Below are 26947 nucleotides of genomic sequence, written 5' to 3' on the forward strand. Positions count from 1 at the left end.
TATGTGGTAAAATCAGTTCCCACTGAGCTATCTGCATAAAATACAATCCTGTGATCGGCATGGTACACATTTTTTAAAGCAGGCACATTAACCCTCTGTACTACTTAATGATGAGCCAAAACTTCCACTGGACCAAACTCTGTTCTCTCTTTAAAAGTAACTTAGTCACCAGAATTATCTTGACAATTTCATTGTTGCATGAAAATTGATACACATAAGGAACTCTGTAGAAGGTGCTTTTAAACCCATAAGATAATTCAAAACACAGCACCTCCTGAATGTAGTGCACAGTGACGTGGGACCGGTCACCCCTCCTTATGGAAAGATACCCATCTATTGGTGGAAATGCAAGTGTGAAAGTGGAAAATCTAGGATCAATCCCTGCATTCCTGTTGGATCAAATTGTGTGACACTGCACAAATACTGTATTTCACCAATCCGAGCACCTTCAATTACCTGAGTTTATGATCCAGGGCTGTGTCACCTCGACTGTGCTCAGGAAGGGCACTGGAATGCATTCTTGCTCTTCATAACACCAGCAGTTTAGGTGTGCAGGTCAGACCTAATCATGCATGTCCACTGGGGGCACAGACAACATCAAATTGGCTGTCTCGGGCTGGGGGTTTTAACATTTATGCAGCACACATTTGGGGACAAATAGTTTTCCATCAAATGATACTTGCACTCTATATGTTAAACACTAAAAGATGGTGGCTGAGAAAAGGGTGATTAATGTAGCTCTGGGGCACCTCAAAGTGCTGGTGTTGAGCACTAAAAGCCTGATTTAGAGTTTTCAGGAGGAATTACTCCATCACAAAGGTGGCTTGTTTCCCCTCCGCTGTATTACAAGTTCCATAGGCTATAATGGAATTGTAATAGGGTGGATGGGATATCCATCAAGTTTGTAACAGAGTAACTCCATCCACCAAACTCTAAATCAGGCCCTTCCTCTTAAACTAAGATAGGTGAGCGGACTGGCTCTAAAAACAAACCAACCTAAACTTGTCTTCTTTTGGTGATTAACATTTTGGTTTTGTAATTATAGTTCTTTTATGCCATCAGACTTTTCCCATAATTCATGTTGCTATAGTAGCCCAATTATATCTGCCTCAGAAGGATGGAAGTTTAAATCGTCCCTGCTGGACTCTGGCCTTGTGACCTGCTTATCTCAGCATGTGTGCACATCATCTGTAAAGTGAGTTACAATATACTTAGGACTCGCCTTATTCCTGCTAGTTGTAGAAGTAAGGCTGGAGGGTCCAAAGTGTGCCAGAGAGCCCAGGGAAACCTGGGCATGAAGAACCCACCCAACCCTGGGGCACCTCTAGGCGCTTGCCTTTCAGTGTCACAAGCTGGCAGAAATATATAGAGAGTAGAAAACTTAATCACACTACATGTCTTGATCTGTCGACCAGGAGTTTTGAGTTCTGGCTAGGCCTCTCCAAGCATTATAGAGGAGGTCAATTAAGAACTATTTTACAGTCTTTATTGGTCACACCTGGCTGTTACCGACAGCGATTTGAAACGGCAGACATGTGGTAATGAAGTGCTCTATAATGCAAGTTATTATTGTAACTGAATACAAAATGATACTTCTGTGGTGTGAACAGACTCTGAGCTGAGCTGCCAACCAGGGGATCGGACCACGGAAGGCGAAGGCGATCCTAAAATCGGCCTTCAGTAGCTTTCCAGCACTGCCTCAGTAGCCAGTTATTCTCTCTTGACATCCTGCCCCCTCCGTGGTGAGTGCGGGGCAGGAGCTGCCTTGAACAATCTGACTCCAAGAGTCGGTTGTTGCAGGCAGGTGTGCGAGGTGTGGGGACAGGTACTTCTGCGACGGAAGGTTTTGTTTTTTCAGCAGCTTCAGACATTCCAGTGTGCCTCGGAGCCCCACCCACCCCCATTCAAATTCAAAACCCTCCTTCCATCAAAATACTTATCTGTCTCTTTTAGCAATCCATCCCTCGGCTCTCGCACCATACCGAACTGCCCCCCTTGGGGTAAGAGCCCACGTCACATATTACCAGAGAACTTCTCTGTCCCATATCATGAGGGCCTGCACGAGGTGAATGAATCAATGGCTCAAAGCAGTTTCACCAGCCCTTACTGCCTCTAGGCCATAGCTGTCATTGTATTACTGTTCATTAAAAGGTATTAAATGCAACTGTAGCAGAGATGCCTTGACTGTTGAAATGCTAGGACTAAAGGCCTCTCAGCTCAAATGTCCTCCCAGCAACACCTCCCATGAGGGACTCCCTGGCAGGGGCGCAGCACAGGCAGCGTGAGTGCAGGCCACAGGGGAGATCTGGTAGTCAGTCTGGCCCAGGCAGCAGCAGGTCAGTCAGGAGAGGATAAAACACAACACCTCTCCACACACGAGACTTGCTGCTGCTCTGAAAGGAAGCTTCAGGGCTCCTCCCTGAGGCTGGTCCACGTGATAATATAACACAACTGCAGAGCGGTGGTGAACATCAATGTCACATCCACTTCAAAATTCTCCTCATCGCCCTGCCCCACCCCTAGCTATTTTGTTCAAAGCACTCTGTTAACCCTGCCCTCGGCCATTACAAATAACACCCCAAAAGGAACCCTGTACCTGACAAAGAACTACAGCACACCCACTAATGTGACCTCACTGCCCTGGAAAATGCTTCAAGGACAAGGAAGACCTTGCCCGCTTGATACATGCACACTGCTCAGGCCACCCCCCAGGCTTCAACCCCTCCCCCGCCCAATCAACAACACCGTTCAAGATAACGTTGTCACCGAGCAGCAAGTGAAATGTATTTTCAGCTGCTCAATGTTTCTAATCCTTTGTTTCTTTCCTCCCAAAGGTGTAGGTGGGCGACGTCCCTCTCGCATATTAACACCAGCCGCCCCTGACTACAGTAGGGGGTTTTTCATTCTTAATGTACCCTTTCCCCAACCATACATGAAACCCTTAGGCTCCTAATGCATCTTATAAAAAGATACTATGATTGCAAATAAGGCAGCTGGTAATTAGTTGCAAAATCTGTTTTATCATTGTAATGTGTCACTTCCTAAAGCAGCGGTAGTTCAGGATATGTGGCACACTGCAGCTAGGTTCCTGCTTTCTTGTAATAATTATCAGCTGTACTACAAATAACGTTGTGTAGATTTGCCCTATGTAGCTAATCACTGTTATTTTTCAGAGGGAAACATTACAGTAGAATATGCTGAAAAGCTTGTTATTCCTATCATTTTTAAACAGCTGTTGTCATTTTGCTGAGTAGGCATGTGTAGGAAGTAGATTATTTGGGATGGACAAGTGTCAGCCTCATAGGACAATGCCAGCACCTGCTAGATGTCACACAAATTAAATACAGTAAATCTGTGCTCACTCCTTGGCAACATGACACCAAGTGCATTGGTCCGCGACAAAGCTGAAATCAAATACTTCACTATTGAACTGCATTTTGCATACTTTTTCCAGCTGGTGCTACTGAAGTTCTAGAGCTCCGGATGAAATTAGAAAAAAAAAATCCAAACATTCATCGGGTGCCCAAAACCCACAGTAGTACATGTCAAAGACCCAAACACCTCAGGGGATGCATTTAGAGATTCTCAGGGTGTGAGGCCGTGGCCAATGGCAAAATGAGGTCCCAGTCCAGTTACCATTGGTCCACTGGGAGTCTTCACAGGAATGTCCTCTTCAGCTGTTTTATGTTCCTTGAGCTACCCAGGGATCGGCCTAATGAAACATTTAAACTCTTTCTGTGTTTGGATTTCAAAGTGAAGAGGGTCCAACCTCCTCGACATGTCACATATGCCAAGTGCATTAGGTTCAGTCTGCATGGCATTTTTTTTACAAGTCCAGCAGTTTTTGATGAAGGCTGGGTGAGGGTCCAGGTTTGTAGGCATTACCAGCCTGTTAGTGTGGGGCATCCTAAGACAGTGCTTGTTCCTGTCTGATCAATGGGTTTCTAGGTCCTAGATTTTCAGTTCCTGTTTACCTTACTGCAAATAGGCACAAAATACAGTGTCAGTGCAAAACCAAGACAGCCAAAGGCTTCAGTCACACTAAATTTGAGCTCTGAGAGATGGGGTGTGTACAAATTACAAGTGTGCTCTCATATCTAACACTAAAATAAAGTTTGAAGCAGTACCTGGACCCACAACATAAAATGAGACAAAATTCCAGTAAGACCAAGCAGTGTCTTTCAGTAACCAGACAAGAAATGCACAGTTGCAATCTGAGCTTGTTTGATCCCTTTCAATGGTGTAAAGGTTTTACATGTGCCTCGGGCAAGGATGCTATATAGGACTTGACATGTGCCAAAAGAAGGAGCCACAGGAGCCCTACCCTGAATAGTCTGCTGAGCTCATAGAAGTCCTCCTTGCCCATTCACGTCAACCTATCAATCAAAGAGGACTACTGTGCGGCTCCTGGCAGAAATTTCAACCCTCAATACAGGCAGGGGAGGTGTGGGCAGCCATTATAAACTAAGACTACTTAGCCAGCAATGGCTCATGTAAGTAAATATAACTCTCCTGGAGTTGTTAAAAATAACATTCAAACTTTGCCAATGAATTAGATTTACCAATAAATTGGACTGAAACTTTTCTGTAGCTGTTTCTCACGGAATAATGCAGAAATCATTATTTAATACGCTTTAACTGATGTTCCTATGCGAGCAGATAGAGCAAATACAATGAAAATAACTTTTGGTGATTTATTCAAAGTAGGTACATGCTAACATGAAATTAGCTAAGTATCACTTCAAGGCACTATGCACCCTGTCTCATGGCCAATAGGATAATTTTAGGAGTGACCTACTTATCTCTTAGAGGTGAGTCTGTACGTCTGTACAATAGTTTATTTGTACATGAGAGCTTGCAGTCTGCAGGGGACCAGGGGTCTGTGTCATGGTTTCAGGACTAAAATGTGGTTGGCAAAAGAGTGCTTCAGTCACTTTCGACATTTCAATTTACATACCATAAGTATAGTTTCTATAATGGTCTTATAACAAAATTAAATATGCCAAATAGGGTTTTAAGCCCATTTCGACTTCCTTTTAGGGGTCTGCGCACCTACACTGGGCACTGGTCAGCAGTGACCCAGTGTTAAGAGTTCAAAAATACCAGCAGGCAAGTCCCAAAAACAGGCTGCGACTACCCCAAAAGTGGTCACTTTGCAACAGTATGGTACCAGAATATTTAGGTCTAATTACTATCTGACAGAAAACATTGGGCCCTACAAAAAAAGGATCAATAATTTTGTAAGTGATATATTATCACCGCAATATTTATGTCAGACTACACTTTTAATATCTATATTCAGACACACAACCATTCCGTCAGAGTAGTTATGTAATTTTCTTATCACAGTGCACAGTGATGTCACAAGGGGATAGTAGGAAGAAAAGTAGATGTACATTTCTGTATATTTAACACAGACGCCGGTTCATAATAACGCAATTGATTAAATGTTTTCAGTTACCCGTTCACTCCTGCCTCTTACCCAGCTCAGCTGACAGTTGCAAGGGTGTGCGCGCCTTGTAATCTCTAGCACTGACGTCAGCGCCATACTTCAGTAGCATCTTCAGCGCCTCGACGGCATCATACTTGGCTGCATAATGTATCGGAGCCTGTTTCCTGCGTGTAGTAGTTGCGCTGATTTTAGCTGTCACAGAAAACAGTGAATCAGAGTTTGTAATTTTCCACCTATAAACTCTTATCTCATGCAATCAAAGTATCGTGACCGCTGGTGCCTAAACACTGGAAATCAGTGATACAGTGCACCCCAAAGGGAAAACATTAATTACGATGGGATCTTTTTCCTGATGTATTTCAAGTACTCCCTGTGGTCAGCCTCTGTTTTATTATTCTTAATCAGTTGCTGCAATGCATTCGCTTCCTCCAATCTATGGGCCTGGAAACATTGCTTGCTTAATACTGCTTTAGCTGGCGTCTGAAAGAATGATTCGATGCAACCCATAACTATGTTAAAAAATAAATAAAAGTGCACAACACTTCCTTGTGCAGCCACACATTCAAAGCGGCAGCCAGAAAATGGTTCACGGTATTTGTATTTTTCATAACTGAGCCATTAGGCAACTGACCCCTTATTAGACTACTGTGCAACCCTTTTGCACAAAGGTATTTCATTGGATGGAGTATTCCTGGTGTGTTTGTCATTTAATTACAGGAGTATCGTGAGTAAAGATGCCAGCAGCTATGACTAGAGTGAATTAAGAAAGCTTCTTGTGGCCTGTGTACATCAGGAGATGAACTTTGTTTTCTTTGAATAGTGAAGTGCAGAAACAAACCCACAAACTGGTTTTTAAGGAGTGATGATTGTATATTTGCAGAATACCCTGATGGCGCTCAATTGGTTTGAACAAGTCTTCTCTGGCTTCCGATCCCATGTAGAGTCACTGAATTCCTCATTACACTAAATTCCAGGAACCAAACAGAGTGAGATGAGTCCCCCTGTTCCATCCAAATGCCAGTACTATGGAATATCGGTTACAACAGTACTTTCTATTGGTTAAGATGTGCAGCCTCCCTAAAAGTAGAACTTCAGACATGGGAGCAGATTGGACTCCCCCATTGGCCTGGAGGGGTCGAATCTGCTCCCATGTCTGAGGTCAAACTCATTAAAATGCTCCAGCTCTTGTGCTAGTGCAATACCTGTAAAACACTGATTTAGTTAACATATAGTGACCGTTAGTGTGGATTCTACAGCAGGAGTTTTGCCAGAACCGCAAATACCAAGCCAGCGGGGAGGCTTGTCTAATTAGCAGAATCTTAGACTCTTGGCAGAGGAAAATTAATAAGCACTTTAGCCAAATTCACTTTTGCACTATGAATAGTCATCTCTAAAAAAGTTTATAAACAGCTGGGCTTAGAGAAAACAGATAGGTTTAGAGATTAATTTGGATACTAGAATATCGTCTCTGTCCCCACAACTTTTCTCTGTTACATTTTTAGAAGCCATTGATTTTAACCCAGAATGTGGTAACATTGCTTGTTCATTTAGGAGTATTGCTGGAAACCATGATCTCCAGTGCCACCACCACCGTCAGACTCCAGGCCCTGAGCACTCGAAAGAGCTACCATCACCTCATCTCCCAGACAACCATGTCCCACATTAACTTTCTGATAAGGAGGATAAAAATGAAGCTTGTGATTGGAAAAGCATTCTGGTCAGCATCCCACGATAATCCTAGTACACCCTAAATAAAGTGGTGGCCTTCCCATTGCAAATGAACTTCAACCTACCCAGCCACACATACATCTTATTACTATTATTAAGCTAGCCATATATTGGCAAAAACATGAATATATAAGAAACGGCATGTTGGCAAAAACATGACCATATAAGAACTGATGACCCTCATCTTCAAAGTTATCCATGGTACCTCAACACAGCTTTCAAACCTCGCCCTTAGTACTTACTCATGAGATCTGTGCTCATCCAAACATCATATTCTCACTGAGTAAATATATATGAGGGGTGTTTTCATAGGAATGGACTGGCGTTCAAAGACCCAATACAAACGTATTGTAGCAGTGATATCAAAAAAGTGGTGCTCTTGTAGGGGAAAAACACCCTTATCCCCACAAAAACTTGAACCAGTCAATGACTGGCAGAAGCCAATCAACATTCAAGGCACACACTAGAGTATATAGTACATTACATCCTAACCCATCTTTATACGTATTGTGTGTGTGTACATAAAAAGAGGTACCAACATCCCCATCAGCACATCATAATTAAGTCCAATAATATTAAATATTGAAGTAAACACTTTAGTCCTTGCATGGGATGCAGCCAGTAATCCAAATCTAAACCAGTAAACCAAAGGTTCAGTCCTCTCGTTTGCCAGATGATGATTTTAATTTTTACACTGTCCAATAAAACAAGATTTCAGTCCTGTTGTGTTCATCAGATGATGCTTTCAATTTTGACACATCTTTTCAATTTTGACACAGCCAACATGTGTTTCGTTTTGGGAGGTAACCCATCAACTTCATCAGGACTAAAGACATCATCAAAGGAAGATAATTTAATTACAAAATTCAGAAATCACAAATATCGTAGTTTAGTGTCCCGTCACCAAACACTTTGAATATGGAAACCAAAGTACTTCAATGTTCCATTGTAATAAGTAATTATAAAAAGGTGACAACAATATTAGTGTATAACATTATAGATATTGTTGATAACATCATCGCAAAGTGCCTCTCCGAAAGCTACTACACAGTACAATTTATAAAGTGTCAATATTACATTACTTATCCATAATATCTAAAATTCAACATTTCCCCAGTGAATTATGTGACAACACCTGCACACAAGTGCAATCAAAATAAGTTGAGTATAAACAAAAGGAGTACTATACAAGAGCCCCACCTGAAAAGTGGCAAAGTTAACAACAACATGGAAGTCAGACTCCATTATATACATATTGTATGCATACGCATGTGTCAGTAGCTGTCAAGATAAAAAAAAATGTTCCCAACCTAGTTGTACCAACACCTCACTAAAGGAACTAAATCTATCTTATTTTAAGCAAAAAAGTCCATAGTATCTATCTTTATGATCCCTATTAGAACAGTAGCCACCAACATCATAAGGTGGCCAAAAGGTCATCATATTTACCGAAATATTGTAAACAGGATTAAGCCTGCCCAGACATAGATCATATAATTATACCAGAAAAACCAACCCCCAGAAGGCATCATTGTATTTCTGAGTGTGTATAGTTGACTCACCTGAAGAGTATTGCACAAGACTAGCTTTAGTAGTAATGCGGAGCGACGTGCCGCGAGTAAGCTGACAGCTGCACACTTGCAAAGCCTCTCCTTATATCTTCATGAAAATCAAAGACGGACTAAACAGAAATCTTCTAGTATCCGCCATCTTGAAGCTATTAGCATACTTCAGCTTTACTAGTTGTGCAGAGCAACGTGCCGCAAGTACGCGGACAGCTGCACGCTTACAAAACCTCTCCTTATATCTTCATGATAATCGAAGATGGACTAAACAGAAAACTTCTAATGCCCGCTATCTTGAAGCTATTAGTATCCCTCAGTCCACAATCTAAAAAGTGTAGGTCATATACCTAAATGTCGTGTTTAGACCAAAAACTGTACTACAATATCAAATAAAATGACAGTAATCTAAAGCAGTGTTCCCCAACCCCCGGACCAGTGCCGGTCCGCGGATCAATCGGCACCGGGCCGCCCGAGGTCTTCAAATCTTGAAGGCATGTTTAAATACAATTAAATTAAAATTATTAAATCAAAACAAGCGGGCCACGGAAAAATTATCAAACATTTACCGGTCCGCGGCGATAAAAAGGTTGGGATTCACTGATCTAAAGGATGCCACCCGCAAAATTGCTAGCGTTATTCATACAATGGAGAAAGGGCTAGGTTTCTGTTCTACGCATTCGCCATTTATAGGTGGATAATATCAAGTATAAACACTAATCCGTTCACACCCAGACCATATCTTATTGCTCATCATCTTATAAATATTATCGACTTGATTCATTGCTCCGTTTTAACCAAATCGTATATAGTAAATGAATATAATATCTAAAACCGAACCATCTACAGGTGAAGTGGTATCATAGAAATATACTGAGCTATTAGTAGTTGTGGACAAAACAGAAAACGTGCCATATATAAGAAACAATAATCACCCTTACATTGACGTTGTATTTCTGGTGTTCTACATGTGTGTGCATGTGCAATAAACATACCTACAGTATATGATATAAATGGTATTAAGGTACAGAGAACATATTCATCAGTGTATCATACAAGATGAGCACAGATGGCTCATTAGGATATGCAGACTACACCCCAGCTCCCTTTGTGTCACTGTCTAGAGAGAGGTGCAAACAGCCCACCTGTCAAACTAAACTAGACAGGCAATCCACAAGCCGTCAGAGTCACAGAAGGGATTAAGCAAGAAAATGCCTACTTTCTAAAAGTGCAAAAACAACAGATGATGGACGGAATGCTGAACAAATCAAACACTCACCCCCAGTCACAGATCTGGGTTTAATCCATCAGTTTTTTTGCTTGCCATGCCATTTCAGTTTGGACCCAGCCAGATGCAAATCAGTCTTGACCCTGTTCCCCATGGGAACAGTCCAGCCCGAAGTGCCACGCCAGGTCCTCCCTGGACCAGAAACAAGCATCCTGGGACCAATTTCAGGGTATCACCCTTCATCAGCAAGGCTAGCTTGAATCTGGTGGCATAGCAAGCACAGGACCCACGTCTGGGCATACCCTTCCCACTTGGGGCGACAAATGCAAAAACAACAGATGATGGACGGAATGCTGAACAAATCCAACATTCAACCCCAGTCACAGATGTGGGTTTAATCCATCAGTTTTTGTGCTTGCCATGCCATTTCAGTTTGGACCCAGCCATATGCAAATCAGTCTTGACCCTGTTCCCCATGGAAACAGTCCAGCCCGAACTGCCAGGACAGGTCCATGAGGAACAGGGTCAAGAATGGGGTAGAAAAAAAGCAGTATAATTGCCACTGCCGCGAAAGAAGCAGTATAACTGCTGGGGTGTCTGGGCAGGCTAAGCCCAGTGCACAAGCTGTAGCTCTAATTGTTTTGAAGTGTTCCAAGGAGGAATTAAGGTTTCTCTCTGAACAACTGTGTACCATTGAAAGGCATGTCAATGAGTTTGGCTTGGACTTTTACATAGAAGCAAGCTGAATGCATCCAGGTATTCAGATGCACCATCACAGCTGTGTCCATGGACAGAGTATTGGAGTACGTTGAATTGAGGCTGCGCTTCAAGATCTGTTGGATACATCCAATCTGTCAGTGACTAGGTCAGTAAACTTCTTTTCATGTGTTCTGTAAACCTGATTTCTGCGAGTTTTGGCAATTCACACAAACCATGCACATATCAGCCCAAGAGGCAGGAAGCTTTATCGGTACGGAGGGGAAATGGTTGGACTACTAGACTTTTCAGTAAGAGGACAAAAAACTGAATGTAACATGGATGCGTTTGGTGTCTGGCTACGTGACTGTAAACTTCTGGGCCTGAAAAGTGTTTATCCCATGCAACCATGAGAAGATCCAAGAGGATTATATGTTGAAGTGGAGATAGGCTTTCTGAGACAGGTGAGGTATAGCACCTTAAACCCCTGCAAACAATAGAGAACAATTCGTTTCTGACATGGTTTAAGCTGATTTATTCCAGAAGATATAAATTAGTTGTTATCTTACTAAGCAAAATACAAAATACTTATTTGTAATTTCCATTTCATATTTCAGTTTAGTACCTAATTCACAGCATTGTTTTACAACAGATGATAAGAAGGTGAAAAAATAAAATAAATTACTTATTAAAAACACATCTTAACTTCTATACGTACCTCCACTTTTAAGCAAGCAATCCACCATTTCTGGGTAATCCATTGCTGAAGCAACATGTAATGGTGTGACTCCAAATTGGTCAGCTTTATTAACATCTGCGCCTCTTACTATAAGATACTTGGCAACATCTGGATTCCATGTTTTGGCCACCTGAAACAAAAAGATTCCCTGCTCAACTGTTGTTTTTGTCCCCAGACTAAATAGCATTGTATGCTACAGCATGGAGGCAGTAATTCTCCAAATTGTCAACCAAGAAATACCCCTTGCTGTTGATCTTGCTCAAACTTACACAGCCTTTGACATCGTAGACCATCAATCACTGATTCACAACCTGGAAACACCAAATAGATTTTCTGACACCATCCTGCAATGGTTCACATACAAACTTACTACAGAGTACCCACAGATCCATATTCGTTCCTTCCCACTATCTTCAGTCTCTACTTGGAACTTTCCCTATCCTTACTCAATAACAAAATCAGTGCCAATCAATATGCCAATGGAACTCTGATTTGTTTTTGTACATTTGTATGGCAAATACGGCCCAAATTTGGATATTGTAGCCCTCCATGTAATGTAATACAGACCGTACCAAAATTATTGTTATGAGAAAGAAATCCAGTGGAGTGTACCCAGCACTCCCTCCAACGCCTATCTGGGAAAGATGTGTCTTGGGCAAACAGTTACTTCTGCGAGACAACAGAATTATTTACAAATAAGATTTAGAGCCCTCTTCCCGCATGGGTGAAAATTTCTAGGGCTATTCACAAAGGCAACTTACATTTCTGAGTAAGTTGCAAATGTAAGTTTACATTTACACTTTTGGGTAGCTTTACTACTTAGGCTATTTCTCATTTATGAGTGTAAAGTTACTGAAAAGTGTAGACTTACATTCTTCCTACGGCGAAACTGTGGGCGGAGCCAAATTCACAAGTGTAAGTTACTACTGTCAAAAAGGACGATTAGTGAGTCCAGCACCTAATATGGCCAACCACTGATACTGCAACACCCTCCCATAGAAAATAATTGAGACAGGGACCTAAAATAAAACCTCATAGGAAATCATGTTAAATTAAATTAATTTAATTTGTCTCTTTAACCACTTCAGTGTAGGCGTTGGCCACTGGCCAACACCCGCATTACCTCCCTGGTGCGGGTCACGGCCAGTGACCAACACCAGGGAGGGGGCTAAAAAAACCTCTGATGCATTGCATCGGAGGATTATTTTTTAATTTAAAAAAAACCTGTGAGACACGGAAGATCTTCCGTGTCTCCCGCCACACCCCCACCCACCCCTTTGTGACATCAACACGCCGCAAGGTGTGCTGATGTCACTATCTGTTTCGGTGGGGAAAACAGGCCCAAACGGGCCTTCCCAAAGTTCGGGAAGGCCTCATTTGAAAGGGGAGATCCTCGAGGGCCAGGAAACCCCCACTAGACACCATTGCATGGCGAAGGCGCAAGTTATAGTTACCTTTGGGGGCGAGTTATAGTTACTTGAAAGAACTCTAAATATAACTGCTGAATTTCTATGGTTTTGTACGAGTAAATTCAAAACCTAACTATAACCTCCCTGTAACCTTTGTTTTTTTCAGTGAATTTCTATGTTTTTTTAACGTAAAGTAATTGTAATTGCTGTACATTTTTCCAACCCCCGCTGCGCACGGCCTGTAGATGTGTCTAAAGGTCCTATGGGAAGTAACATGGGAAACACAACTTTTTTCGCGCCCTCTTTTCCTTGGGCCCTGATTCACCCCAAAACTTTCCCTGTGCAACAAGAATGACAGCTACACTTTTTTTGGGAAAATGTTGTGAAGATTCGTCAAATGGTGCCAAAGATAAAGGCAAGTCAAAAATCACTTTTTCTTTGGAAATATGGTCCTAACTATAAATATATATACGTATATATAAGCTTCCACTTCCTACCCAGCCCGCTTTTGTCAGGTGTTCGAGAGCATAGAGTGCAAGCGTGAACGTGGATTAAAAAGAGGTCACATGCCCCTCCCAGTGATAGAAACAGAAGAAATAATAATCATACATCAATTTCAAACAAACATAGCAGTTACTTGTGGATTTTCAATTCTTATTGTTTAATGATTCATATATCCACCCCATGAATTTCAAATCAAAAACAAATTTCTTAAGAGGCACTCAAAGGAGTATGTATAAGACATTCTTAACAACCAAAGATCCATATATAGCTTCCCCTTCAATGGTCCAGTACCATATCTCACTGTTATATTATATAACACTACTCAATAGTAAGAACAGTGGCACTTAGCATTCAAATTGTAATGTACACATTTCACATTTTTGGATCCCTGGATCATTTCAGCTGGAGTACCCTCCAATGTGTGCACAGTCCTCACCTCAAATCATCACAATTCATTGCTAGAGGAGTGATCATTCATTACCCACAAATCATCTGATTGCTTCAAATGCATTCAATCAATATATCTATATATTTCACCAAACTTGATTTGGAAATATTCCCTCGGATGCTCCACTTAGGGATTTCATGAATATCCACAAGAAAATTCCTTCTCAATAACACATCCTTACTCTTCAACCATCGCATACAGATCCACATGTAATCATTTACTTAGTTCTCACAATCCACCACATACTCTTATTTCAGCATCTGGTGCTAATCCTTTCATCGAAGTGCAACATTTGTAAATTCAGTGGGTGACAGTCATTCACAAATTCTTCAATTTCTACCCACTGATCTATATATGATTGACCGTTAACCTATATTGAACATTATGATTCATCATTAAAAAAACATGTATTTCAGAGTCAGAGTTTAAACCCTGTGCTGCCTCACTTTCCATGAGGATGATCTATCTAGACTCCGACTTCCTAAGAGCAATTCCTCAATATGTTTTTTTAAACAGTCAAATTAAACTCATTTAATTTGACTTTAATTTAATGAATTTAAGTTGTTCTCTCTCAGGAGAGTCTCCATTGAAATCATGAGCACTGAATAGTCCGGCCCACGTGAGAGGATCCCGGAGCACATCTTCGTAATATATCTTCTTAAGTGTAGATGTCCGCCTTTCTTCAATAAGGCCTGGAGAAGCACTTGAGATATTGATGTTTTGCAGCACATAAAGAAGGTCATGTTGGCCAATTGCTTCAAATTGCATTTAAAAAACGTAATAAACTCTTTAAAGGACCGTGAAAATAAAAATCTAAATCTTATTTACAAACCTTTTTTAAAGGAAAAGGATGAAGTGCTGCAACTCTGCAGATATGACAAGAGGGTCTGCACTTGTAAAGGCTCACAGCCCACCAGTATCCTATCATGCCCATCAGGTAGCATCTAAGTTTTTTTACTGAGACAGTGGTAGTATTGGGTAGGGAAAGTGACTGTTCACTAATTATTTAAGTCTTTCACAGGGGAGGAGGGTGGGTTGCTCATGATTTCAATGGTAATTTCCCTGTGAGAGAACTGGGATTACAGGTAAGATACTATTCCTTCTGTCTCAGGGGATCTCCATTGATAATCATAAGCACTGAAGGATGTAATAAGCCTATCCCTACAAACTGCAGTGGAAAGGAAAAGAGACAATCAATAGAATAGATTAAGCAACTAGATTCCTCAGAGAAGCCTGTCCTACTTGAGCATCTGTTCTAGCATCTAAGTCCAAGCAATAGTGTTTGGTAAAAGTGTGAACAGATCTCCACGTAGCTGCTTTACATAGTTCAGAAATGAATATATTACTCTTTAAAGCAGCCTCAGCCACTTTACCACTAGTGAAATGAGCTTCAGGTGTACCGGACAGAACTGTATTTGCTTTCTGGTAGCATAACAGGATGCAAGAAACTATCCACCTGCATAGAGAAGTGGCTAAATCTGTACAGACAAGGCCATAGTTTACGAATAATTGATTGGACTTGCGGATAGCTTATGTTTTTTCTAGATAAGATTTAAGACTCATCTGACATATAAAGTATTGAGAGTTCTTTCAGCTGGAGTGGAAGGGTGCTGAAAGAAAGTAGGCAAAGAAATGGATTGGTTAATGTGAAAATCTGAAACCACTTTGGGAAAGAGTTTCGGATGAGTCCTCATATCCACCTTACTACCATGGAAAACCGTAAATGGTCGGGAAAGCATAAAGCCTGAATCTCACTAACCCTTTGTGCTGACATAATAGCTACTAGGAAAGTAGCCTTCTATGAGAGGTGTTGCAATGAGGCCTTATGGATGGGCTTGAAATGAGCCTGCATGAGGAGGTAAAGTACTATGTTCAATTCCCAGGGACGGGGGGCAACATATTGGGGAGGAAAATGTTTTTTAAACCTTCTAAGAAGTCTTTAGGAACAGGATGTTTGAAAAAGAGGTTTGTGAAGGACATTTTCGATAGGCAGTAATTGCTTGAAATGGATTGTAAAAGAAGAGAATTGTAAGCTGGATTTGGCCAGATAAAGCAAATATGAAAGAATAGCTTTTTCTTTGCACATTGTTTAATCAAAGTGCTTGTCAGAACACTGCACATATATAGTATTTTCTATTTAAAAGAATAAGCTGAACGCTTTCATAGTCTTTTAGCCTCCTTGAGGATGTTCATGCATTCTTGTGGAAGATTCAAATGTATATTGTATAAGCTCAGGATCCATGCTGCCAAACTCAAAGAAGAGATATTGGGATTAACCATCTGACCTACGTACTTCATGAGATGGTCCGATCTGCATGTCAGTGGACACCCAAGTGGAGAATGTCTGTCAATCACCATTGTCGGGCCACTCTGGACCTATTAAAATCATTCTGACTTTCAAGTAAGACAGCTTGATGATTACTGGTTAAATTAGGGTAATTGGAGGAAAAATGTAGAGAAATTTGCTGGACCAATTGATCTATAGGGTATTCCCCAATATCCGTGGCTAGTAGAACTTCAAGGCAAAGTTTGGGCATATTTTGTTTTCTGCGATTGCGACTAAATGTAAGTGAGTAAAACCCCATAAGCAGAAGATGCTTTGCATGACCTTGTGGTGTAGAACCAACTTGAGGTTTTCCTGAAGAATCCTGCTTAGGGAGTCTGCTTGAATATTCTAAACCCTGGAACGTGAGCTGCATTGAGTCTCTGGCTAGCAATTCTGGCTAGCAACCAATTCCAAATTATCTGGGCTTCCTGAGACAAGGCTCTGAATCTTGCCCCCCCTTGTTTGTTCAAATTGTACATTGTTTTGTTGTCTGCCTGAACAAGAAGGGATTTTGTTTTGAAGGACAGAAGAAAAGGCCTTAACGCTAGATGAACTGCTCGTAACTTGTGGAGATTGATGTGAAAAGTCATTTCCTTCAACGAACAGGTTCACTGGATTTGAAGGTGTTCAATATGTGCTCCCCATCCTAATAGAGTGACATCTGTTAGTATTGCCTGAGAGGGAACATCCTGATAAAAAGGCATCCCCTGAAGAAGATTTTTTTGGTGTGCACCACCATTTTAGGAACTGCTTTGCTTTCAGTTAAAATATGATCTTGTCCCCGCAGTTGCCTGAGTAATGATTCCACTGGCCCTCCAAATATTCTGGAAGTGATTTCATGTGGAGACGGGCATTCAGCGTTAGAAAAATGCACAATGCCATTGAGCCCAGGAGACCTCTTCTCACTGTGGGATGAGAGACTTTCATGAGAGAGTGAAATTTTAGATGGATGGAGTTTCTCCTCCAAAGGGTGCATATTTGCTTATATGGTTTCAATGGTAGTACCTAGATAATGTAGACACTGGACTTTAGAAGTTTATTCTTTGTGATTGACATGCAGACCTAATTGGTTGAGAGTATTAATCGTAGTTGATAATGGAGTTGTGCTTGTTGTGTTGACGCCTTGATAAGCTAGTCATCTAGGTATGGAGTTTCCTGAGATGTGTGGTGACCACTGACATGCACTTTGAAAATGTTCTGAGGGATAATTTGAGGCCAAAAGGAAGTACTTTGCACTGATAGTGATTGTGGCCTACTACAAATCTCAGAAATTTGCTGTGTTCTCTGAGTGTCAGAACATGAAAGTAGGCATTCTGAAGATCTATCGAACAGATTCAGTCTCCTTGTTGGATTTGGGACTAAATTTGATGTCATGCTAGCAGGCTGAACTTCTCTCTGTATCCATATTTTTTCAAGTTTCTGATCTAGTAGGAGTCTGAATTAGTTTTCGGGCCTTTCTTTTCCACTACCAAATAATGGTAATAAATCCCTGTGCCTCATTGGCTGGGAGGAACAATCTCCACCACCTGCTTCTGTAGAAGGGTTTCCATTTCTGATCTGAGCATCTGTAGATGCTGACTGGATGGGTTTGGTGGAATATTTGGTGGAGGGCAGGTGAATCTGAGACAACCATGCTGTACAATATTTAGAACCCAGGCTTCTTTGATGGATATCCTCTCTGTCAGATATTGTGAGATACTTCCCTCTACCGAACTGGGTAACGGAAGAAGGGAAAGCAGAGACTCATTGCTTGGAGCAAGCAGTAGGCTTTCCTGCTTGGGCAGGTTGGTGGCTAGCTCGTCCCTTCGGTTGACATTATTGGTGCTGCTGGAAAGGTCTTTGATGCTGCTGTTGGAGGTGGCTTTGTAACCATCGAGGGGTTTGAACCCTCTGCAGATAGAAATGCCTTTCATAAGGTTTATAAGTGTGTCTTTGCTGTTCTTTGCATTTCTCTAGACCAACTGCCTTCAAGGCCCCCATCTCGGTCTTCATACAAGCCATTTCATCATCAGTATGACTGCCAAATATAGTGCTGCCCAAGAAAGGAAGATTAAGAATCCTCTGCTGAGATGCTTGCTTAAGGGCGGTAAGATTAAGCCAATCTGGTAAAGCACATTAGGGCCCGTTTAGTGTCTCCATTTTCAAATGCATATTTTAATTTAGCATTTCCTTTATGTTGGTAACCTTCTACATGGCTTTTCATTTATGCAATAATGTACTGAGAAATCACTATACAAGTTGCTTGTTTCTAGTAAGTGTTGATGCCATCTAGTCTGTACACTTTGCCAAGGCTGAGCACACAGGAAGCGATGCCCTATATATTCTGATTGTCCGTGGAGACAGGTCCACATTTGCAGAGATATAACATCAAGCCTGCACCTCTGACACAGTGTGGCACGGACAATGCTTGTATTATTAGAAACCGCCAATGCGTCATATTCAGCAGAGGAGCACTTCTGCTGGGATTGTCCTGGAACATGGCAGACAGTGCCTGAGATGAAGCTTGTCTGACTCTGATACTGATTCTATCCTCTACCCTCCCCAGGACAATGGCCTGCACTACATCAGACAGGCTTCCTGGCTTCCCAGTACATCTTACCTAGGTATGGGGGGGTTGGGCTGTCCCAATAGATCTGGCAGAGGGTATTCCCACTATGCTCTCGATAGTGTAGGTAGCAACACAATAACATTACATTGGTTGAACTGTTTATACTTTTCAGCATTTTTGCACAAGCTGGTTACAATGCTTTGCCTCGTTCGCCTAATAATCGCAGCTCATGTTTTTTATGCAAGGATAAGATTGTTGCAATAAATGCTCCAAAATACATTTTTGTATCTGACTAGTGTCTCATCTTGGGTACTTGAGCGACAACGAAAGAGCAGATCTGTTTTCACAATTTCCTTGGGAATATAAGTAGTCATGCTTGAGGTTGCAAAACCCATCTGGTACCCTGGTGGGTTTAGGGGTTTGAATGGGGCACTGAGCTAGCTAGAAACGGTGTCAACATTTCCTGATGGTATACACAGATTAAGTCCCTATAGTCTGACGGTTATGTTGACCAGATACATAGTCCTACTTGATTCGTAGGAACAGTATAACACCAAGAATGCCATTTAAGGGCCAATCCATGACAGCATCCATGGGCTGCCAGCAGAGAAGAATCAGCAGCAGCGCTAATGACCTGACTGGAGACCATCATGCCCTCATTCCCAACTTAGAGGAAGTCCTCTCTTCGATCTCTTAGGAGGTCTTCAACAAACTGCTGCAAGGAGTCCCATAGGGCTCTCTCATATCTGCCTAGCAAGGCAAATGCACTTGCTGCTTTCATGGTAGTGGCAGCTGTACCAAACGTCTTGCATCCCACTGAATCAAGCTTTTTACTTTTCTTGTCTGGTGGAATTGTAGACAAAAGAGTAGTAGAATGCACTTTCATTGCAGCTAGGATGACCACTGAATCAGGGGGAGGATCTGATGGAAGGAATAATGGGTCCTGCTCCTGAGGTCTATACTTTTTCTGAAATCTTGATGGAGTTGATTTGGTTGCAGAAGGTGTAAGGAACAGCTCCATTGCTGGATCCAATAAAACTAGAACTAGGAGTAGAAGAGTTCTTGATGCCACCTGTTGAGCTTCAAAGATCACCAATGTTGACATTGATGGGGCAGGCAATGGAATGTTGCCCCTAGCACAAGCACCTCTTGAAAGGTGTTAATGTTGCCCACTGTAGAGACCATTGGCTGGGGAGAATCAGTCAGAGTCAGTGAATATCTTCCAGTACAAGAGGAAGAAGTAGAATAAGAAGATTTGCATCTTGAGTGTGTTTTAGATTTGGACCTATACCCAGGACGGTAGAGATGAGTGAGGTGAGAAGATCGTCATGAAGAGTAGTGCTGAGACTGATGACAATGTCTCAAAGGCGCTTGTGCTCTTGATCTATGATGAGATCTGTACCTCGATCTCTTAGGAGAAGTATGAGGTCTCATCAAAGGAGGAGCTTCCAAAGGTATCTCTGTCCGTGGCAGAGGCGGAGGTGAGGTAGGTGGAAGAGGTGCTGGAGGAGATGGAGGAGGATTAGAAGAGTCTGGAAGTAGGATGGGCAATGATGGAGAATATGCCCTGGAGTATTCTGAGTCAGAGGTAGATGATAAACATCTTGGTCTCAATTTTCTGGCTCTTTATACAGGTCTCGAATGTCTCGACATCCACAGACTCTTTTGGATTCCCTCACCTAGAGTCCTCAGAGAAAGGTGAAGAACATTGGTAGAGGACTGACCCTTTCCTCGCTCCTGTGACGTCCCATCTTCAGACTGGACCTGCTGCTGCCTGTATTGCTTTTTGCTCCATGAAGGCAAATCTTCTCCCTGCCCCTCAGGGTGTGCCCAGAAAAGGTTCGGCAATGTGGACATCTATCAGGTATGTGGTTGTCAGGAAGGCAGATGATGCAAACATCATGTGAATCTGACTTGGCCTTCATTCTACCACAGACAGGACACTTGTAAAATAAGGATGGCATTTTATCCGAAAAAGGAAAAAAAAAAATCAGTCAGAAAATGATAGAGAAAATACTGGAACAGATTAAGGGGGTTAAAGTGTTGTTCGTACTGCCAACAGGCTGGCGGTATGAAAACCCATATTTTGACTGCGGCAGTACCGCCGTGGTCGCACCGCCGGGGCCGGTGGTATTCCGCCATTTTTGCCCCGGCGGTTATAATCCACCAGGGCAGCGCTGCTTGCAGCGCTGCCCTGGGGATTATGACTCCCCTACCGCCAGCCTGTTTCTGGCGGTTTGCACCGCCAGGAAGAGGCTGGCGGTAAGGGGACTCAGGGGGCCCCTGGGGGCCCCTGCACTGCCCATGCACTTGGCATGGGCAGTGCAGGGGCCCCCGGGCAGAGCCCTGTCGCGCATTTCACTGCTACTGCACCCGCTGCACATCAGCATTGCTGCCGGCTCAATTACGAGCCGGCGGCAATGTTGATGTGCCTTTTCCGCTGGGCCAGCGGACGGTAACTCTATTACCGTCCGCTGGCCCAGCGGAAAAGTCAAAATACGGAGCCAGCCATACTGCCAGCACTGGCGGTATTCTGGCTCCCGCAACCTCGGCGGTCTGCAACGCAGACCGCCGAGGTTGTAATGACCCCCTAAATCTGTTGAATGAAATAATTGTCAAAATGTTCTGAGTGAGATTTTTGAAGAAAAAAAGCCAACAAGGCCGAGCTCAAAGCTCCAAGATGCTGTCGCCGGGAGCCAGAAAAAAGAACTGAGGTAGCTGCCACACATGATGGGATACTGGTGCCCTGTGATCCTCTAAAGGTGTGGACTCTGTTTTCATAACTGCAGAGTTGCAGCCTGTAAGGCCATGTTGTGCTCTTCCGTCTTCATCTTTTTCATTAAATACAGGTTTGTGAATGAGATTTAGATTTTAATTTTCCTGGTCCTTTTGAGCATATATCATCCTTTTATAAAGTCAATTTGAAGCCTCTTTATAGGCTGCAAAACATCAATATATGAAGTGTTTCTCCAGGCGTTACTGAAGAAAGGAAAACATCTACGCTTAAGAAGATATATTATGTACAAGTGCTCTGGGATTCCCGCATGTGGGCGGGACTAGTCAGCGCATTCGATTATCCATGGAGTTCCCCTGAGAGAGAAATAATGCTACAAGTATTGCTGATGTTGATGTAGCATTGCCACAAGAGCACTGATACCAGTATGCGCCTAATTTAACCCATCATGAGCTGCCCTTATGAGGTCTAAACTACCTTGCTTTTTAGGCATTTGCTTATTTGGAGGGAAAGCTATCAGGAGGCTTTTCCCCTTTTAATATTGCCTTTATTATTATTATTATTATTATCATAACATCTGCATCAAGCTTTGCCTACTATCTAGTTACAACAGCAACCTTGAAGGCTTTCAACACAGCCTTCTCAATTTTATCAGCCATACAGTTCCCTTTAACTTGAACTCCTTCACTTTTGTGGACCATGATATACTGCACATGGACCAAAGGAAGCTTGTGCAAGAGGCATCTTTCCCCACAGCCATTTAACGTTTTTAAGCTTATCTTCTGAATCACATATTCCTTTAAAGCGACAAGGTAGCAAATACACATTGTCTACACAGAAAACAATCTAGCACAAGGAGGGCCTTATTACGAATTGAGGCATTATTTATCACCCCTGATAAATAAAGTACCCTGTGGTACTGTTATTTATCAGGTGCAATAAATAACACCTATTATGAGTTTATGGGGAAATACATGCAGATTTTGGTGTTTCATGCACCACAGTCCACATGATACAGTAAATATAATGTTTTTCCCCCTGTTAAATTTCAGTAGGTTTGACCTACCTAAATTTAACAAAGTTTGAGTTATTTAATGCATCTGATAAATATTGGATGTGTTAAATACCTTTACACTCGTAATTCAGACCCATGTGTGAACAGGGGTTAACGCATCAGTCGGAATATTTCAAGAAACTCATAATCAGGCCCAAAGTGCGGGAAGCTAATAGTTCAGCCTTGTCAAGGGCAAGAAAGAGGGCATGTAGCTCAGCTATGTACAGTGAAATCACCCAAAACGCTAGTGTACACATGTAGTGCTTCGTTGAAGTTACCAGCTTAAAAGAATTGCTGGACTACAGCAGAGGCCACAGAACATTTTCATGAACTTCATAACAGCTCAACTCTACCTTAAAATCTACTTGACCAAGGACTTTTGACCCCACAACCGGCCTAATTCTTATTCAGAACAGGATATCAGGTACCTACCTAAAGCTTAATCCAACTAAATAGGAAATCCTCCTGTTTGCCAACAGCTCCTAACAACCAAGCATAGCATTCTGTTATGAAACTTGACAGCTTCACATCCCAGCTGATCCACAATGTAAAAATTACTTGGATTCAAAATTGACAGAGACTTTAGGCCTGATTTAGAGTTTGGTGGACGGATTACTCCCTCAGAAGCATGACTGATATAACGTCCACCCTATTCCAAGAGTATTATAACTAGGGCTTCCGTTTTTTTTTTTTTACATTTCCGTCTGTATTTATCCATATTTATTTTTTACTAATTTTATCTGTATTTATCAATGTTTATTTTAGGTGTTGTGTGGTTGTGCTGCAACAGGACAAAGTCACAAGTTAAAGCTAACCACGATGGAGCACAGGCCGGAAGAGTACCTGAAATCCTGGTTGTGGACCATTGTGAGATCCTGTATCGAGGATGCGATGTGAAGCCAAGGGTGCCATCAATGAGGAGATTGCAATAAGGAGACCTGCATCGAGGCTGCATCATGCAGCAAGTTTCTGAGAAGGCTGTGAGCTGCAATGCGGAGTTCTGCTTTGGGGATGCATCGTGCATCGGTTCCGATGCAGAGTTTGTGAGGTGATGTGTCACGCTGCCAGTCCGATACCAAGTTTTGGGAGGCGTAGCGTCACACTGTCAGTTCTGCTGGGACCACAGCTTAGCTGGCAGAGCACATTCAGGCCCACTTTCAAGACTCTAGGACTGGTATGTCACCACTTAGGAGGGTAGGATTCACAGCAGACAGAGTCCACGTTCTGAGTTCACAGTGTTTGAAGCCTTCTGTCCCTGAGGCTGTGGTCAGGATGACAGCCAATTAGCCCTTGGAGTCACTTTGATGACTCTGGGTTCAAGATGCAGGTCCAGTCCTTTTTACTCAGAAAGGGGGGCACCATGACCGCAGTGGGGCAGTCTCTCATGCAGCAAAACAGAACAGCAGTCCTTCTTCTGACTCTTTCAGATGTGTACTGAAGAGTTGGGGTCTCAGGTCCAATAATTATACCTAGTGCCTACTTTGAAGTAGGAGAGGTTGGTTTCTATAGGTCACCTGAGGTATCAGGCATCCTTTTTCCCCCTGCACTGGCCCTAGTGTGTCCGGGAACACAAAAGACTAGTGAAAAAACCCTTGTGAGAGTGCTCAGACAGAGCTGTTGTGATGTACAAGTATGGTAAGTGATAGCTCCTTACCGTTGTTAAGTCAGAGTGGTCCATCCTGTCAAAACCTAGTTCCCTTTGTCTCACAGTGTGGGAGCAATGCACAAAGACCAACTCCCAGCTACTCCTAGTCATGTGACCCAGGAACAGGCTTTAGGTGCCAAATGGTTATAATAAGAAACTGCCAGTTTTCTAAAAGTAGCATTTTCAGACTTGTGACAGAAAATCTGACTATACCATTAAAGATGTCTTTTAATTTCAATTCTTTAGACACCAAACTTGAGGCCAACCTGTTTCCAATTGAAGGTTAACACTCATTAAATGTAATAAGGAAACCCAATGTTTTCCTATGGGATAGTTAGGCCTTACAGTAATGAAAAATACATTTAGGATTTTTCCACTACTAGGACACGAAAACCTTAAATGTACATGTCCAGCTTTTTAAATACACTGCACCCTGTCCTTTAGGCTGTATAGAGCCTTTCATATGGGTGACTTATATGTATTAAACAGGAAGGTTTAGGCCTTGGCAAAATGTTTATTTTGCTAGATCGAAATGGCAGTATAAACCTGCTCACACAGGCTGCAATTCCAAGCCTGAGACATTTATAAGGGGGAGGGGGTGGCATAATCAGTGCTGCAGGTCCACTAGTAGCATTTAATTAGAAGCCCTGAGTACATGTGGGACCACTTTACTAGGGACTTACAAGTAAACTGAATATGCCAATTGGGTGTAAGTCAATTCTACCATATCTAAAGGAGAGAGCACTAGCACTTTAGCACTGATTAGCAGTGGTCAAGTACACAGAGTCCTAAGGCCAACTAAAGCTAAATCAGCCAAATAGGAGGTGTGAAGGCAAAATGTTTGGGGGAATGTCACCCTAAGGATGACATTTCTAACAGAGGGTGTTTGCTCATCCTGTAACAACATTGAATCATACTTTAGGGCCCTCATCCTTATTCAAAGCTCTGTTGCTTGCAAGCTGTCCTTAGAAGTGCGCTTTTACTGTACAAATACCTTTATGTATATGCATACATACATAAATATTAAAAAACATGCAAAGCAGAATACAACAGAACTGTTGTGTCCTCAAACCATATGTATTACCTCATGTAGTACTGTTTGTCCATATAGATCAGTTGCATTTACATTGGCACCTCCTTCCAGAAGACGGTTCAGCTTTTTCCAGTTGAACTGAAATATAGAAATTGAGATCCAGTTTCATAAACAATTCCTTAGATCGCCAAATATGATTTCTTCATGTTCATATTTTTTCATCAACCAACATTATGAATTAAATCAAAATAAAGCACAATTAGGTAAGAGAATTCACAAATCCTGGGCAATATGCCTGTTCAGAAGCCAAAATAAAGATATGAATATTTTATGGATCTGGAAAGCACTAGCTTTTTCTATCACACATTGTGTGACTCTTAGGGGCTGCAGACAGGACAGCCCTTTGCCCACCACCCAGTAGAGTATGCTCTACAGTTCTTGCTGATCAATCAGATCTCTTTTACACAGTTTTTTGTGTTCAATTTGCCTGCCGCTTTTTAAGCCAATAAAGTCAGCTGGTATCGATCTGTACTTAATTTGTAGCCTTAAGTTTATATGAGCCAACCCACCAAATAGAGCTAAACTTATAATTATATTTAGCTGAGATGTTTTCAACAATTCAGGTTGAAGATATGAGTAGGAATAGTTTTAATTTTGTGGTTCAACATTTTAATACAAAGGGCTGTGCATAAAGAGGGGATTCAATGACAAATCAAACTCACATAATGGGAGTAACTTGTGAAACCTCAGATGTGCTTGAGGATCTTAAAATTTTAGGTGAAACCTGCCCCAAGGATGGAACACTTCAGTTAGAGAAGGGTGCTCAGGAAACCTAAAATAGAGGTGGATAATAGGTAGGACACCGTCAAGAGGAGCATGAGACAGAGCAGATAGATTATTGGGAAGAGGTAGAGACCACATGTCTGACCCAGATTAACAAGGAGACTCTGTAGAGCAAGTGCTTATTTTGGAATCCTGCCTGTATTGAGAGTCGTGGGTAGTGTGATACAGCCTTGATAGAAGAAACATTGGGAGAGACAAAGGATGTGAGGGAGAGAGAGTGAGCCTTCCCAGTCTGGCTCAAGAGGATCTTAATGGAAGGGGGACAAAGGGGCACGATGAAACCTGACTGGTATTCATGCAGACTTTCAGAGGGAAGATGATAGGTGGCCAAGAGGAGGGGGACAGAACCTGAAGCATGAGGGACCCCCTGCATCGCATAAGATGCAGGACTCTTGTGTTACAACACTGGGGAGGAACAACATAGGAAACCATGGACTCAGTGGGGAATCAGGTCAACAGATGGGAAATTGCAGGGCTGTTGACACTGTAGAAGTATGAGGCTGCCATTATGGAGGAGTTCGGGCCATAAATAAGCAAAGAGGAATTTCCCTCAACTAGTTAAAATGCCTGAAATGTAGACATCTAAATGGCAGGAATATAGGAATGGTGTCCAGGCACCAGTAATGTAATGTGGTAAATATGCGAGCTATATTGACAGAGCAGCTAAAGAAGGACCAAATGATTAATCTTGCTGCATATGGGACAATAAAGGCATCCGAACTGCGCAAGTGGATTGTGTCAGCACAAGGGAAGCACATAGCAAACAGGTAAGGGAATCCTAGGGTGAATGTGAGCATGCGAGAGGACTGAGGGGACTCCAGAAGCAGGGAAAAGGTGGAATCTACTCTGATTCAAACCAAGGATCCGAGCATGGTATTATACAACATGGGGGTGAGATTTAGAATAAGGACTGTAAAAATCAGCGAAAACAAAATAAAGCTATTTATATATTTATGAGTTTTATACAGTGCCACTAAGCACTTTAGCTACTTCAGAGT

The 26947-nt window shown here is 42.2% G+C and overlaps 1 protein-coding gene across 1 annotated transcript in view; it reads right to left on the reverse strand.

The window, feature by feature from the left end:
* Positions 1-26947, reverse strand: part of LOC138282815 (transient receptor potential channel pyrexia-like) — a 1013831-nt gene that overhangs the window by 771152 nt on the left and 215732 nt on the right. Inside the window, exons 4-6 of the mRNA XM_069220730.1 lie at positions 25158-25244; positions 11385-11535; positions 5483-5644 (exon numbers count right to left, since the gene is read on the reverse strand). Of these exons, the coding sequence (XP_069076831.1) occupies positions 5483-5644; positions 11385-11535; positions 25158-25244 (400 nt within the window). The remainder of the gene's footprint in view (positions 1-5482; positions 5645-11384; positions 11536-25157; positions 25245-26947) is intronic.

Source organism: Pleurodeles waltl, chromosome 2_2 (assembly GCF_031143425.1).
Source record: "Pleurodeles waltl isolate 20211129_DDA chromosome 2_2, aPleWal1.hap1.20221129, whole genome shotgun sequence".
Classification (NCBI taxonomy): Eukaryota; Metazoa; Chordata; class Amphibia; order Caudata; family Salamandridae; genus Pleurodeles; species Pleurodeles waltl.